This window comes from Atractosteus spatula, chromosome 13, assembly GCF_055471065.1.
Source record: "Atractosteus spatula isolate fAtrSpa1 chromosome 13, fAtrSpa1.hap1, whole genome shotgun sequence".
In the NCBI taxonomy this organism is placed as follows: Eukaryota; Metazoa; Chordata; class Actinopteri; order Semionotiformes; family Lepisosteidae; genus Atractosteus; species Atractosteus spatula.
The window spans coordinates 34,794,549-34,811,669 of record NC_142718.1 but is presented as its reverse complement, the minus strand read 5'-3'; the positions used below and the strand labels follow the sequence as shown (position 1 = coordinate 34,811,669).

The 17,121-nt window shown below is 38.2% G+C and overlaps 1 protein-coding gene across 2 annotated transcripts in view; it reads left to right on the top strand.

Annotated features, from left to right (window-relative positions):
- The first annotated feature begins 1,448 nt into the window (after positions 1 to 1,448).
- The window catches only part of kansl1l (KAT8 regulatory NSL complex subunit 1-like), a 31,417-nt gene continuing 15,744 nt past the window's right edge, over positions 1,449 to 17,121 (top strand). For both annotated transcript variants that reach the window (XR_016093886.1, XM_088929849.1), the window contains exons 1-5: positions 1,449 to 1,639; positions 3,736 to 4,966; positions 14,293 to 14,434; positions 14,966 to 15,163; positions 16,250 to 16,368. Coding sequence is in view for 1 of the 2 variants with exons in the window: in XM_088929849.1 (XP_088785975.1) it covers positions 3,801 to 4,966; positions 14,293 to 14,434; positions 14,966 to 15,163; positions 16,250 to 16,368 (1,625 nt within the window). In the remaining variant the exon portion in view is untranslated. The remainder of the gene's footprint in view (positions 1,640 to 3,735; positions 4,967 to 14,292; positions 14,435 to 14,965; positions 15,164 to 16,249; positions 16,369 to 17,121) is intronic.

Genomic DNA, 17,121 nt, shown 5'->3' with positions numbered 1-17,121 from the left:
CTTACAGGAGATGATTGTTCCGATCCAAAAATTGTCTCCTCTGCATAATCTCTCCATGAAGCAAGTGAGGACAGCAGAGACATTGGGTTTTTAATTCAACTCTCATAGTGTTGGAGAAAGAGACAATCAGACACACCAGTCTCAGCCAAGAAAGTGGATAAGCATTACATGTCAGGTTTCCCGTCCTGTATGTTCCACTTTCCATCTGTGGAAGAAGCAAAATTCTTCCGACAGAAGACGGAAACCTTTTCAGTACATTTGTGCTCTCATTATTTCCACCATTAGTCTGAATATCAGTTTCAGACTTCCCTATGTATGTGCAAACATTAACGTTGAATTTTGTTCAGCTCACCAAAACTTGTGTCGAGAAAAATGACGATTAAACTTTTTAGATTAAAAAATGGAGTTTCGTATCTCAGATGCTTTCTCTAGCGAGTGTGATGGAAACAAGCTAGCAGAAGCAATGCTAGTTCCTTTGGAGGAAACATTAATTTTGGGTTCGTACAGGAAAACTTTGGCAAATTAACCCACCCATCAAGATGTGACGAAGCCACTTCAGCTGTAGCCAGCAAGTTCGACAAAATGTCTTTGTTCAAAAACAAAAAACAACTGGACACTCTGCCTCTAACTACAGTTAAAGTAATGCTATTCCTTTTCATTGTAATTACAAAGAAAACGTTAAGAAAATTCTCAACATGTGGTGAGGAACTACTGTGACTGCAACTTTTTTACAGACCCAGATTAGACCTAGTCCAATTTGAACCTAAATTAACATCAGTGCGTGATCAGAGAAAGAGAAACCGAATGAACACATTTAAACTTCCTAGCACAAAACCCATGATATGTAAACATTAGGTTTTCCTTCCATAAAAAGTAAAATCTCTCACAAAAACACAAAACCTTTCTTTGTAACAGTCGGGCCTTTGATTTTTTTGTCAGACAAAAAAGCCTTTGTTTTCGCATGTTATCTAATACCGCCGCGAATACGGCGTAACTTTCTCCATAATATACTTTGTTGATCTAATTCGTTGAAATATGGAAATAAGTGACCACCCTTTGCCTGAAACAGATCACTCTTGTAAACAGCGTCTGATTCGTCCTCCCTTCTTTCCAGCCAAAACACAAAACCACATGGCCATGGACCAAAAAATACACAACCCCACTCTTCCCGCCCTTTCTATCTGATTGGTCGGGGCTTCTGGGTGGGTGGGGAGGGGGGGAAGGGTACGTGAAACTGGTTCCATTTTGGCTCTGAAGTAGAACTAGCGGGAGCTGTTAAAATTGGCGGTAAATGAGAACCGAAATGGTGACCTACGAGGAAACAGTTTCGTGAAACCGTTAGTCCTTGCGGACCTGCGATTGGTGGGACCGGGGAACACAATTTGCATAAGCACCCCGCCCACCGTTAGTCTCGCCCTCCTTGTGGCTGTGGAGCGCTGACGGACAGAACTGGAGGCAGTTGGTAGTGAACGGGCGAGGAGTTTCGGCAGCTGTTGTTACTGTTATTTGTTAGCGTCCTGTCGCTCTTTTTTTTATCTTAAAATACAGGTTTTTTAAAGGTGGTCACTCATGCCAGACTGGATGAGTCCCACAAGTCCACTTCTCCCATGAATTTAGTGCTAAAAGGGACCTAACGCCGGTGAGTACGTTATTTTCGAGTTTGACTGTTGCTCTTCTGTTCTGCGGGGACTCTGGAGAGCCGCCGAGTGGGAGGAGAGCGGGAGGGAGCTTCAGTTTTCAGTCTGGGGAGCGTTTGTGTTAACTTATAATTAGGTTATACATTCATTCAGCATCAAACACAGCAGGTGACAGCGCATCTAAAATTACCTTCTCTCAATCCCGTTGATGTTCTTCTGCAGATCAGCCGAGGGAGGCACTTGAATATTTATGGGGCGACGTGACTTCTGGGGGAGAAGTTGGCATTTTAAATTTCAGTACGTGTTTTTTTTTTCTCTCTGATGGGCACACTGAATCTTGGTTAATAATGTTCAAGCCCACAGTCAGTGCGGCTTTTACTTTTGTGAACTCATTAACATAAGTATGTCATTTTCTTCTCTGAAAACTGTTTAGAGCGTCTTCGATTTACAAGTGGGTCTGCTCCTAATTTTCTTTAGCATTTGGGAGTGAAACGCGCCTGTACAAATAGAAGCAATTATTTTGCATGTTTTACTTGAGTATAGGTTCGCACACGGTCACAAAGGGTGCTTGGCCAATAATCACATCTGTAACGAATTTCTATTTTTCCAGAGGTCTCCCCAAGTACTTATTAAAATTAGTTTTCGTGTTTTGACTAACGTCACATCAGCGCTATCCTTGGTAGACTATGATTGTAGGCTTTACATTCTAGTCACAATGTTTTCCTTACACACGGTTCATATACTGTAGGTTTTATTCATACGGCTTTTGGTATTCAGGATGAGCTTCTCCTGTAGTGACATTATACCACATATATTATTAGTACTGTACGTCCTCTTTATCTTTATGCAAGAAATGAGCTCACTTTATTTTCTGCCTTTTAATTAATTAATAATATCTGTTTTTGATAATAAACGACTGCTGTCTTAAGTCTTTTTTATTTCAGAACGGAGCAATCTGCCGTTTGCCGTTCATAGCTTATCCGTGTTCTCAAATGTTCAGTGTCTTCTGGTCTTGTACACTTTTGTGAAAGTTAATATTAAAATAGAGGCAAATAAACAGATCCTCAGTGACCTTAAATGACACAAGAGTTTTATAGTATATTTTAATATATAATACAATATTTTAATATTTAGTATATAATATAGTATATTTTGTGTTAAAGGAACTGAGTTGGAGATTGTCCTTATGTTATTCATTTTGTAACTGAAAATGGCTTGAATAGAAGGTACTGAATAGAAGAAAAACACATTTTTTTATCTTATTTTAGCTCATTTGTACTCTTCCTCTTGTTCCTTGTTGTACTGGCAAAATTGACAGTTGACTTGAGTTTAAGCAGTGAATAGAATAAATGTGTTTAATGGCCCCCTAAATATTCAGTAGGAGGATCCTGTCTTATTAACGAACCTCCAAGCTGTGAAATTTAAGCTGATTGATTAGTTTGTGAACTTCAAATACTGGTTTATGTAAAACTTGTGCTTAAGCACAAGGGTGTTCTAAAGGCTAGTGATTTAAATGCTAGTTTAAATGTCTTTAAATTGTAGCATTTCATCTTGTAGCATTCAAGAAAGTTGCTTTTGTGTCTGGTTGTAATAGTTCCTATTTCCCTGTTTTTGTTCATATAACAGGTGGCTTTGTGAGGTCATGGAAATTCATTCAGCATAGGCATAAACTGGAGTCTCAATTCTATGTGCCCTTGAATTGGAGAGATCTTTATAAGCTGTTGAAGTCTGGGGCAGAGCCGTCTTTTCAAATGGACTTGAGAATAGTATAGTGGAATTGTGTAGCGCAGTGACTTCACTGTACTGTAGTTCCCTAAGAGCCTGACGTCTTCATCAAGAAAGATATACACTTCCTCTGTGAGAATACAGGGGATTACCTTAAGATGAAAGTGGTGTGAAGAATTCATGACAACATTGAAGCAAATATCCAAACAGAAGGTGAAAAAGGAAAAAAAAAGTAAATAAAATCTATAACTGGACTATGATCCAGATCTCTTCTGCTGGTGTAGCTAGTAATGGATGACAAGGTCAATAATAATTCATTCGATGATTAAAGCCTTCATACAAATAAAATACATGGGTTATTTTTTTTTTTCAGGTAACGAGATACGCATGAAGATTATTTTTCCTTTTTTTGTTGTGTGTTAACGTTGGAGACTCCGAATGGCTCCAGCCCTGACAGAGACAGCCACGGATGGACATGGGGTCCACCTGTCGTCGCCCTTGCCCTCCGGCGCCCTCGATGCAGACGCCACCATGCTGGGGAAAGAGCTGAACTCCCAAATGAAGCTAATGGGGGACAGCACGGCGGAGCCTGTCTGGCTGAATCGCACCTTCCTGCACTCTGCGAAGGTCTGCAGCGAAGGGGCTATGGAATTGGAGAACATTCCTTTCACGTCGCCTCTAGCGCAGTCTTCAGGGCACTACAAAACAGTCCTGTTTTCAAGCTCAAGCTCAGTGTTAAATCTTCTGTCTTTGAACAAGAAACAGAGCGGGGATACCAATTCAACAGTTCTTAAGGGATCTCTAAAAAACCTCTTTGATCATCCCAGCATTTTCTTAGTCTCAATCCCCGAACATAAAATTAGAGGTATCCCAAAGGCTTGCGAGAGAAAGATCCCCCACCTGGTTCATGAACCAATGCCGGACGTTGGCTGCGCGCTGAATTCTTCTCAGATCAAGAGTCGCAGACGGAATGAAAGCGAGTGCAAGTCATCAGCTAAGGGCAGTTTCACATTCCTGACACCGGCCAAAATAAACGGGTCACTAGGGAGAGCACCAGCATGGCATGGCAGTATTGTCAGAAAGGACATGAATGCCCAGCCCTGGGATTTCAGAGGAGCGAGAGATCTCTCGCTTGCCGACTGCACAGCTGGGGAGGAGGCTGGAGTTAACAGCCAGCTGTTTCAGTGTCTCGCCAGGCACCAAACTCTTGTCAGTCAAGCAAGCCAGATACAAAAACGCCTGCAGACCCTTCTCGGGGAGCATGCAGCAAAGCACTGCAGTGAACAGCTTCAAGGGCTCAGAGCGCATCACTTCAGAGCACACACAGCCTCCAGCTCAGCTGCAACCGAGCACACTTGTAGCCTTTTAGAAGAAAACTCTTTTGATCTTTCAGAAGCAGAGACGCGTCTGTGGAACGGCCTCAGCTGTTCCCATCCCAATCAGACGACTTCCATGCCCTCTAACTGTTCTTCAGAGATCCAGAAATTTACCCACTATGCTAAAGCAGTGCTGTCTGGAATCAGTGAGGTACTGGATTCTGAAGCCACAGACAGCAGTTCAGATGAAGAATGGGACCACGAAATAGAGACAAAGAATGTGCCAGTGTAAGTAATAGGTACTGATGAAGGTTTACATTGTTTTAAAGACATTTCTGTTTCTTTTCTATGTGTAATAATGCTGGGTTTGAGTTTTCTGAAGGTGTAATCTCTGTGTCCTGTAATGTATGGTTTGTGTTCCTAAACGATCAAGGTATCTGAGTGCATTCTACATGTCTAGAATGGCTTTGCTGTTGATAGACAGTTTGTTGTGAGCATTTAGGTAACACAGGTACAGTAATTGCCTTATCTGAGCCACAACAGTTCATCAGGTCAGAGCGCCTCCTGGTTTCTGTGGCCTTAAGAGGACTAGAGAGCACATGACTCCTCTCCTAATGGGACAGCAGTCCATCACAGTGATCACCCCCAGGAGTTTTGGTCCCTGCTTGTGCAATGGGGTGGACTGGAGCAGTTGGGGTAAAATACTGTACTTCACACAAGGTAAAACAACAGTCTCTGCAGGGGGGACCCAAAACCACAACCCATCGTGCTATACTGCCCCTGGTGAGGGAAAACAAAAGAACAAAACTAATTCTGCATATTCACCAATTGTTAGTGATGTCCATCCACCCACCCATCTGTTTTCAAACTTCTTCATCCTTTTCAGGGTAGTGGGGGAGCCAGAGCCTTTCCCAACAAGGCAGGGTACACCCTGGATGGGATGCCAGCAGCTCACAGTGTTAATCATTTATCGATATACAGTATATGTACTATATGTATAAGTAACACACTAAAGAAAGAAAATTTACTTCTTAGAAAGAAAGGACTGCTAGAAAAAGCTCATTTTTCATGCTGAGGTTTTGCCCGTCATGTGTAATGACATTTCATGGGTGATTTCTGATCAGGAGAGTACTTTTGAAACATCAACAGCCAAAGCAGTGCTTTTGGAGCTGATTAATAGAAGAAGCGGAGACAATTTCTCTTTGTTTCGGAGAGGACATTTCTTATTGTAACATTACCAAAAACCTAAGCCAGTATTATCAGTTCAATAAAAGAATGGCACAGCAAACTGGAAAGAAAATGTTTGAAATTACATCTCTTTTGATATGATTTTGGCCTTTTTTCCTCTTTCATGTCTGAGAACAAAGGAGTGTTATTGTACTGTGGGGTAGCCGGGTTTTTTCACAAGGTTGTATCTGCTGAAGAGTCATCATCCCATGCCTGCTTGCCTTCCTCAATTGCCTCTTCAAAGGCTAACTTAGGTTTGATTGAACTATCCCTGATTGAATGTTAAAAAAACATTTTTTTTTTCCTGAAACTGTGTTTCACTTTTATGTTTCAGTACATGTATATGCGAGGTGAATCTGGGATCTGTCAAAAGAAAAACCCAACCATTTTAAAATTTAATCTTTATTTGCTTGTAATTTGCAGTCAGGTTTTACAGCTTAATAGCTATTCTTTGTAAGGTATTATAAAGACCATCTCTTACATATAAAGAGCAGGGAAGAGGGCTTGGGGGCACAAGTGAAGGTCTTTGGACTGGTAGAGAATGAAGAAATGCAGAAAGGGCTTTCCAGTGCTCAGTTCACACTGACTGGACAGGGTGGGGGCACTGCTGTCATGTCTAATTCTTCTCATTCTCCTCTCGTTTTTTCTTTGCCTACATTAGTTTTCCTTTGGACACATTAGAACATTTAGTTTCCTCCTCCCAACAATTTTACTCTTATTGTCATCTGTTGCCCCCTTAGGTGAAATTGTTCTCTTATGGTTGATATCTCTCTAGATTCTGCTTTGATTCATTCTAGCCCTGATAATCTTGCATCCTGTTGATTTTAGCATTCACATTGATTCCCGATCTTCTCTTCCTTTTGAATTTCTTTCTTGTGTTGATTACTTTGTTCTGGCTTATTCGCTTGCCTACACGTTCATAGCCTATGTTTGATTTTCTAATCCTGCCTGGTTTTGAACTTGCTGATGTCTCTAATAAAGAGTACTCTCTCATTCCCTCATCTAACTCTATCATTTTCGCGTTGTAGCCGATATCAAACCGTCAGCGAGATAAGAAACACTACAGTCACAGTAGCCTTACTCCATTCTTATCTTTTTCTCTTCTCTCTTCCTCCTATGTGTGTGGTAGTACCTCTCCTTCCTGGTAGGATATACTGTGTTGTTGCTTCATAACTCCCTGTTGACAGGTATAGATTAATCTCAGCTTGCCTTAGTACACACCTGAATTGACCTCTGGCCATAAACACGAACAGCAACGAGGGGCCTCTTACTGTTCTTAGGATTGCTTTTTCAGGCAATCTCAGATGCTACCAGCAAGCTCTCTCTGTGGCCCAGATGAGATCCTGTATTGTTCCCACACCTGCAACATCTTCTGAAACCACTGAACTACTCTTGAAATTAACTTCTTCCACCTGTCATTTTGAGCCCTGGTATAAAAATCCTATTCACTTTGTGTAGTAATGTACCATTGCTCTTGCAACAAATTTAACACATCAGTCTCATTAATACTTAAGATGCCCACTCTGGATTCCACTGTTTTGTTTCATTTTTACTCAAGTTACGTTCTTCCACATTTATCCAAGGTGCTTGTATGAGGTGTTGCCCATCAGCTGTTAAAATATTTGATACTTGTCTCCTTGAGTGCACCTTGAAAGCTGATCGTATAGTTCTCTAATATTATCTTTCGGATAATCTTCTTTCCGGATTTTCTCATTCCTGGATGAGTTCCTGTCTGTCTGCTCACTTTATTATTTCCTGGTGAAAACTCCATGTAAAACCCGCTTGATTTTGCTTTTTCTCAGAGTTCTCCCGTCGGCCCTTTGCTGTTCCTGACCATAAAAAGTCATCTGCCCATCCTTTATTCCATTCCTATGCTGATGATTTTTCAAAGAATTTCCTCTGAAATCATCAGCACGGACCAACCTGTCTAATTGCTTGAAAGCTGAGGCCTGAATGCCTGCCAGTGTAATTCAGGCACAATTCTTAGTTGTAAGATCCCACTCTCAACCTAAAAACTCCATTTCCTTTCCTTTTTTATTTCAGGGAACTGTTGCCAGCTGTCTTTTCACTGAAATCAAAGTTCGCTTGCTTTGAGTCCCAAATATTCATCCGTAGTGAAATATATATTTTTTACTACTTCCATGATAAGAAAATCTGACTTTATCTGATGCTCAGAGCCTTTGCCATGCTTTTGTTTCCTCCCATCTGGACTACAGCAGTTCACTTTTCTTTGACCTTCCGACATGTGCTTTCAATAGGCTACAAACGATACAGAAGGTAGCTGCTAGAAGCTTTACTAGAAGCAATAGTCATGATCATATTACTCCTTACTTTGTCTGACTCACTCGATACCTGTGAAAATAATTTACAGGTCCCTTCAAAACTCTGGCCACAAACACCTGTGCATTGTGTTGTTGCGTTATGGTCCTATACACAGCTGGTGATTCTCTGGTTCTGGCCTATTTGTTATTCTGAGGTCAAAACATGTTTTACTTGGCACCTATTCCTTTAGCTCTGTTGCTCCTACTGTCTGAAATTCTTTTCCCGCTTGAATTTATCATTTTCCTCCACTTTGTTTGCTCATGTCCAGATTAAAACCTCAACATTTTTCATTTGCCTTCTCCAGAATGTCAGAGTTAACGCTAGTCTAATGGACTTCTGGTTTTGTATTCGTATACTTTGCATACCCCTGTGAATGGACAATTCTGTGCTCTTAGATACAGTACATACTGTATATAAATGTATACTGGTTTTACCTTTCCAATTTTTACTTGAGAAAAAGTATTACATAGGGATCCTTTTTTCTACAATAGTAAAATAAAAAATGCTGTCCTTCTAACATGATTCATTTTTTTCTTTTTCTACCATTAGCCTGTTTATTAGTAACAAACGTAACTTTTTAAGTAAATATTTTTGTAATATTCATAATAAAAGTGGCTGAATTGATTTTCAGAAACTTTTTGAAACAATCCCCTAAAAATCTACTGTAGGTCAGTCTACAAAGAAATCATTGATATTACAATATATCTTATAAATCGTGTTACCAATACATTACAAACCAATATATTCCAAGTGTCATAGCATATGTTACTAATGCAGCAATGCTATAGTTCAGATCACACCCTTTTTAGTCATTTGGTCCAAAGTAATTTATAGGTACTAGTGATTTAGAAATTCCATTCCTAAAATCAGATGGACTGTGAATTCCTATTCTTCCTGGAATCAAGCTGATAGCTGCAGCCGTAGGAATCTCATCCTCAGCTTTGGGATTTGTATGTCTTTTGTTTTTCTGGTGCTGCAGTGGCCTCTCATGAAGGCCCTCTATGGATGTCAGGAAACAACATATTCAAAGTGTTTGAATTTCCTGGGCAGAGTAAATAAACCAAGAAATATAATACTCTCCTACATAAGAAGGGGAATATCAAACATAGCGAGCTGTGGGGTTTTTGTTTGCAGTTTTTTTCTGATGACAGCGGTCTAGCGGGCCACAGCTGAAACATTGTTAGTTGGAAAAATAGGATGAAACATACTATTCTTGCTGTTTCTCTAATGGAGATTTAGTTTCCAACCTTAAGGCTATGGAAAGACCAGGAGCTTTACTATTTTTGCATCAAATGAGTGTGTTATTAAGTACTATTACTTAATATTAAGTTATAAAGATCTTATATTTTTTGTCAGTTTCAGCCTGTGAGAGGATGTTAGAATGACTAAGGTTAGCTAGGCTTGAGAAATGACTATAAACCTCCTGGGATCTCATTCCATTGCCAGGTTACTGAACCTTTCCTCCTGGAATGCCCTTGTGACAGGCATGGCATTTCTCTACAATGGAAATGGCTTTGGAACTTTCCAGCCCTCACAATAACAATACATGAAAGATAAAAGTCCAGCTATTTATAGACTTTTGAAAAGGGGCATGATTGGGATTTTCTGGAATTAGCCAGAGATCATTGCCATTCTTTAAGTTTTTAATGAATTAATTGTAACCGTTTAAGGAATTGTTTCAATAAATTTTGTTTTAAGGTGAGATGCTGTATGATAACGCGTTGTCACATCCTTAAACATTTTTTCAAAGTCGGCTTCTACTATTTTGGCAGTGGATTTGAGAAAAGCCTTTTCTTTTTTAAGACACATTCTTTATTAGACGAGTAGGCCTGCAGTGCAGTTTCAGACGTGAAAGCAACATGGGAGTGTGATCATGTGGCAGACAGAGTCTGAACGTGTAGGGACCTGTGCAATATCTGCAATACTGCCAGTTCCTTTCATGCTGAATAATGTGGGAATCATTCCTTCCATTTTTCATCAGAGAGATTGAATGTGATAAATACTGACACAAAATTCATAAGAACCAAATTACTGTACTTCAACTGAGGTTATAAGTGCAAGCACTAATGATTCAAGACCTGTCAGAGATAAAAGTTCTTTGTGGGGGAAAAAAGGCTATCTACATGTACAGTATACAGACATATAAAACTAGCAACACTATTTATCTTTTTGTTTTTGCTTCTTTTTTCCATGTTGCACACTTCTAGAACTTGGACATTAATTGTTATTACAGGGCATTAAAACTTGTTTCAAACCTTGTTTAGGTGTTAATTTAGTCTTTAGTCCAGTGCCAAAGACGATGGCCTCTATCTCAGCCTTCTACCTTCAAAGCTTTCTGGTTATGTTTCTGGCATATTGAATGGCTGCACTGTAAATATTGCTGGTATTTTCTTAATTAGTGTGCCAGGATCAGAAGGAGTACCAGGTATTGTATAGCTTCAAGGGTTAGTGTTGGTGCGTTGGGAATTAACATAAATCATGGAATTAAATTCCTGAAACCTTCCTGGATTCTCCATGTGATGCTCTGTTTACTATAATACAGTAACACTGTTTTGTTACCGAAGTATTTTGCTGTCTAGTGAAAATGAGGTTTTGTCCATTTTTATTATTCTCTGCAGCTAAAAACGTGGAGCTACAGTAGGTATTTTGGCTGCTTGTTTTTATTCCAAAAAACTTCCTGACATTGATTTGTGACAACAGGTACTAACAGCGACTAACACTATAGGAGAGCAGCTACAGTGACTAACAACGTAGGAGATCAGTGCTGTGCTCTTATCTTGGTGGTGTTGCAGTATTGGTTTAGTCTTATGATGTATTAAGCAAAGTTCTTGCGTGCACAATATTGGGGAAACTGTGAAAGCAAGATTAGTAAAATTGAAAGTAATGCATTAAAAAGACTAATGTCTTGTGCAAATATAAGAAGTCCATAGGCAACTGAAGCTCAGTTGATACACAAACACATATGTGAATAATTCTTCCCTGTTTTATGTACCATATAATTATTTTAATCTAGATCTAAAATATGGATTTGAGTTTTAAAATTAAGTTCCTATATAGAAATGGTATATTTAAGCTGCAGGACCCATACAGTGTGAGAATATATGAGCAAGAGATAATACAGTTTTGTTGTTCCAACTTAATTTACTTCTGCGTCTCTTCTTTACAGATACATGTCTTCTCTTATTGAGGGGAGCTTTAAGATGAGTTCAATAGCCTGTGGTTTTAAAGAGTTCTCACTGGCCTGCCTAGATAACCTTTCTGTGTTTGTTTGAAGTGAGCAGCTCATGGAATTCCCAAGGTCGCAGTCAAACACTATGGTAACTGGTGCGTGAAACTGCTAGCAGAAGGTTACCAGAAAAGACAGTATAATTGGGAGCTCCATGGAAACGTGCTGTAATTTACAAATCATTTATTTGTTCTACAGACTGTACCCGTTTACCTGAGTAAGTGAAATGCAAGGTTTCTGCATCGTATTCCACACTTTGCTGTTAAACATCTCTGAAAGTTTGTCTTTAAAAATAATTTTGTAACATTCTAAAAATGCTAATAGCAAGCTAAATATTGAATCTGGAACTAGAGTAACGAGGTGTGTAATCCTTAAGGTTTAAATGCTTTACATTAGAAAAATGTCACAGAAACAGCTCACCGTTTGACAGTGACAGTGAAGAGGGTTGCAGCTTTATACTTTTTGATTTAACTATATTGCCTGTAATTATATGTCTTCAACACGGTGCAGAAAAAATTGCAAAGCCAATTCATTGCAGACACGATTTTCTGAATTCTTTCATTGCCTTCACAATCTCTGTATAAAGTTTCCCTTGTAATTATGTGGTGTCATTTAGCTGTTAATGAATTTAAGTTGACAGAAAGCTGGATTGAAAATGCTCATATCCAAATCTTTCTTTACAAGTATGAATTTAAGTTTACTAGAAAATTGCTTTATGATGTATTAATAATCCATGACTTATGCAGTTTTTATATTGTTGGGGAGTACCAGTGCTTGTTCGAAAAGAAAATAATACAGTACAATAGCAAGTTTGTGCTTTTTAGTAAATCATGCCTTCCAGGGACACCGAACAATTCAGCCGTAGAATAGTAATAAGCTCCCTGAAAAGTCACAGCCTTCTGTAGATCAGTCAGGTTTGACACGAAAACAGATGAGGATGCAATCCGACAAGCAGAGCTGAGACAAGAGCCTGAGCAATGAATGGAGACGTCCCTCCTGATTCCATTCTTTATATTGTTGTTTCACACCCTTTAAGTGGTTTTTCAAAAATCAGAGGAGGGGTGCGACTTACAGGAACATTTTGCCTTCATATTTCAATTGAGGGCGGTGTATCGTGAATAGCTGTTAAGTGGTAATTGGGCTGAGTTAGTTGGAAAAAATTGGATGTTTAGGTATATAAATCATACATACTTCACACTGAATCATAATTTAATTGATTGAATACATTTTCATATAATTATTTAAATGTATGCACATTATGGACACGTTGATGCTATGCAAATTAAAGTCTAATTTCCTATATAAAATCCAAGGTTGGATCACTGTTTCTGATCATAACCTCACAAGTAATGGGGATAACGAATTGAAAATGTACAACTACTGCACAATCCAGGTTTAGTGAGGCTAAAGGCTCATTTAAATGTAAATTGAATAGCTTTGGTAATGAAAGAATACAAATGTCTTTCATGATGAATAACACTACAGAGACTTGCTGATGATAAGTACAGGCAATGACAATGGCTTCTTTTGTGTTCAGATCTTTAAGGCTTTTTTTTTTCTCTGACATCAAGGGAGTTCACAACCTTTTTCAGAAACTTGATGTGCTGCAAGTACGTTTAAAATTTGTTAATTAAAAGTAAAAGCATGGAGATTTTTGGAAATATATCATTATAGGCTAAGTTTTAAATCAGACAGGAGACTATTGGTAGTCTTACATGTGTTGACTGATTTGTAATTTATAGTTTTTAATTGGAACAAAATACTGGTAAAGGTTTTAATGCGGTTATTACAAATGACAATTACTTCAGCAAATAGCATAAATCTCTTAGAATCTATGCTGTTTTCTTCTAGCAGAGATAAATAAGTAGAAATTAACCTAATTATTTTACTATTCTTTCATGCACCTTGCACCAACTTCTGAGGCTCATGAACATAAGTGACAGTTGTCCATCTACAGAAGGTTTGCTTACAAAATGTGAATATAAGGTGTTTTCTGTATACAGTACTAAAATAGTATATGAAAGATGAAAACAAGCCTTTAATACTTTACAAATAGGACTTGGGTAAAAAGTGTTATATGTCATTTTATTTCATGCATCGCTCTTCATCACTTAATTGTTTAATTCTAAAAAAAAAATCATATTTATTCTTATCCATCCATTATCAGAAAGATGCTTATTCCTGGTAAAGGTCATGAAAACCCATGTGAACATGAGAGCATGCAAACTCCACGCAGAAGTTGCTCAAGTCCTAATTATATCTCCAGTCCTAATCTTCACACCACCATTCCGCCTTCTTATGAAATATTTATGTTGTTACTTTTATTTCTACATAAAGCTTTTTTTATTAAAAAAAATTCTCCAGAATATTGTACTCTTCCAGCCCTGCCCCATGTACTTTCAACAATGCTGAAAATCTTTCCACCGGAGAATGGAATTGGATGTGTAATCTTCAAGAAATAGGAGGAGAGGAGATGATAATTACTGTGCTTCACACATTGGAGCGTGATTGCTCTCAGACGGGCTGCAAAGGCAGAGGTCACGATCAGCGTGACCGAATTCACTGCGGTACACTAACAATCACTGCTATAATTACGCCAGAATATGACATACATTATGTCTTTATGATGCTCCTCCAGTGTGAATGTGACTTCATGATCCCTCAATAACCACCCCGGCCTTCTGTACCACCCAGTAATCACAGAGTGCACTTTTCTGCCCGTGTCTTTTTCTTGTTTGTAATTTCAGTTTACTGTGATTACAGTTATTCAACAAGTTGTACAGAGTGATTTCTGTATCCAGCTTTTTGTAGTGTTCTTCTGTCTGTTTTTCCCCCACAGTAGTCCCAGTTGTGAACAGAGATGGCTTATAGACAGATCTGAAATTAGCAGCCGTTGGACGTGGCTTCAAGCCAGAATATCCGAACTGGAATATAAAATCCAGCAACTTGGTGACCTCCACCGGCAAATACTCTCTTCAAAGGTACAGTTACTTATGGATTGTAAAACAGACAATGCTTTTAACACCAAAGAAATTATCATATGAAGCCAAATATTTAATTAAAATTGCATTGTTTTTTAATTTTTAGAAATACTGAAAAGTCTACATTTTATTAGTCTAATAGATCTGACTGGATTCTTTGCAATACACACTTCCTATTTTACTTTTCTTGACTATTTCTATAAATATACAAGGACGTTTATGTTATGTTATTAAATCTGTTAAGTCATTTCAACCATAATGTAAAAATAGAAATGTTTTTTTTTCCGTCAGATACAGATACAGATACATTAAATTTATATGTTGGGCTTTTTTTCCTTGTAGACAACGTTTTCTCAAAATAAGTTTTCGGTTTTCATCATTTCTCACAAAAGCCCCTTCTTTAATGGTTTAATGATTACCTTGGTAGGGCATTTTCATTGTCAACTTCCTCATTTCTGAGTGGCAATAATGTTTGCAGTGAAGATTAATTAATCTGTTTCTTTACCTATTTGTGTAAATGTGTTACTCTAGGGGAAAGTAATCCTGGCGGAATCACAGCCCTTAACAGACAGGCTGATTCAGCAGATGCTATTGACAGAAACCGCAGATCTGTTGAGCACAGCCAGAGACAATAAAGCCCCTGCAGAGGTAAAGGATTTGTCTTCAGAACTAGATTTTGAAATGGAACCGAGCAGCCCGACTCATCTTCTGAGAAATATAGAGAGACAGGTAAGCCTTAACAGATTACAGTGCTATAGGATGTACATTAATCAGTTTGTAGTTGTCAGCATTATGTTTTCTATTTGCTAATAGCTGAAGTTCAGTCTCTGCTTTTCTCATTAAACTGAACTTGGGTTTCAACCATTAAGAGATTGTACTAGAAGGCTAGCAATGCTGAGAATTTGATTTGAGACCACCCATGTTGAAAGACCACCTGCCTACATAAGCAGTGGCCACCTTTAGTAATTCCTGTACCTGTACTATACAGCACTTTTCATACATAATAATCACATCTGTAGCTTTTCTTAATTAAGGCTGATTTTGACATTTTATTGTGTTGTAGAATTGTATAGCTAGTACAAATGGAAAAGAAAAGGCAATGTAGAAAGCTGTACATCTTTCTACCTACAGCCCCCTGTAACGGAAGTATAGCTGCCTTCAACAGTGTACTTTTGAGTTTCTCATCAAGTAATTATAGAAAACATCCATTTTCATTTATTGAAATAATTGAAAACAATCCATAAAAACTATTGATTTATACTGCTGAGAGATCCTAATTGTGGAAAGTATTTTACTTTCTCTTTTTGGTTGTTTAATTATCTGACATACAGAAAAGCTGCTATTTGATTTCCTTTATAAAGTGTTAACTTTAGGTCAACGTTTGTACTGGAAAAAGCATGAATGCTAAGGACACAAAATTACAAGATGCTACAATCAGGTATTAATTGGGGAAAAAGTCAACATTTAGTATTATTTATTTTTGTCCAACTGGATGTGACCAAGTGACTGATCCAGCAAAAGCATTTTTGGAGCTCAGTCTGAATTTTCAGAGTAGGCTGTGTTACTGCTTCCTGACCTGGATTAGTTAGCCAGGTTATTGTCAGATAGCTGAAGTGTTGCATGTGGTTTGGTACCTGTGAACCTGTAATATTATATTATATCAGTTCTTCATCCCCTCTGTCTTTGTACAGAATTCACTTTTGAGCTGAACTGATGAAAAATAAAAATAATGACTGATTCTTTATTAAAAAATGCATTTATGCTGACAATCATATTTTATCTTTGCTTTTCCATTACAAATATATCTGCCAACAGAGCGCCCAGCTAACAGAAATAGTCAACAGTCTGATGCCTCCTTTAAATTTCTCTCCCACTTCATCTCCGGTCTCCAAAGCAAGCAGATGGAAAGGTCAGACAAAGTGGGGCTCTCACAGGTATGAAACAAGGGACATGTGCCGATAATGTAAAGAAATGTTGATTGTGTGAAGTGTGATTATATTAAACAGTTTCGTACCATTATGTTCTATGGGCGTTTTGTTCAACAACTGTTGCAAGCTTGTAATTGTGCTGCTATAAGGTCTACGGTATCATCCCTGATACAAATCATTCTTTATGCTTTCTCTTACCTCCTGTTTTGTATAGTATTTGGCTCTTACAAATGTTTCATGTTATTTCATGTGGCGAAAGCAGAGCGGAATGTAGTAAAATATGGAAATCATGATAATACCATAGTGAGGCATACAGAGGAACACTAAAATATGATACAATTGTGGAAAAACGATGAGATAGCTTTAAGAATCTGGTGAATAGTTGCCATGTAGACTTTCAGTGGGATGTGCATGTCACTTGTTTTTTTCTTAGAGAAAAATATTCTAATTTGTTTCTGTGTTTTTGCACTTTTTGTTGCTTAGACATTGATAGAACATTTCTTTTATGACTTGGTGAAAGATTACCATACCGTAGGATACCTGAATAATGTTTATAAAACACTTTGATATTTAAATCAGGTCCAAAAAAAGACTATACACTTCAAATTACACACTGGAACTTCAGCTGTGTCTGAAGGGTTCCTCCTGCCTTAAATATTTGTGCAGCTAGTTTTCATTTTCTGCACAGCAGAGTGATTTTATTGAGTAAACCTAGTGACTTTTTTAAAGCATAAGCCAAGAGTAGCAGCCGGGCAAATC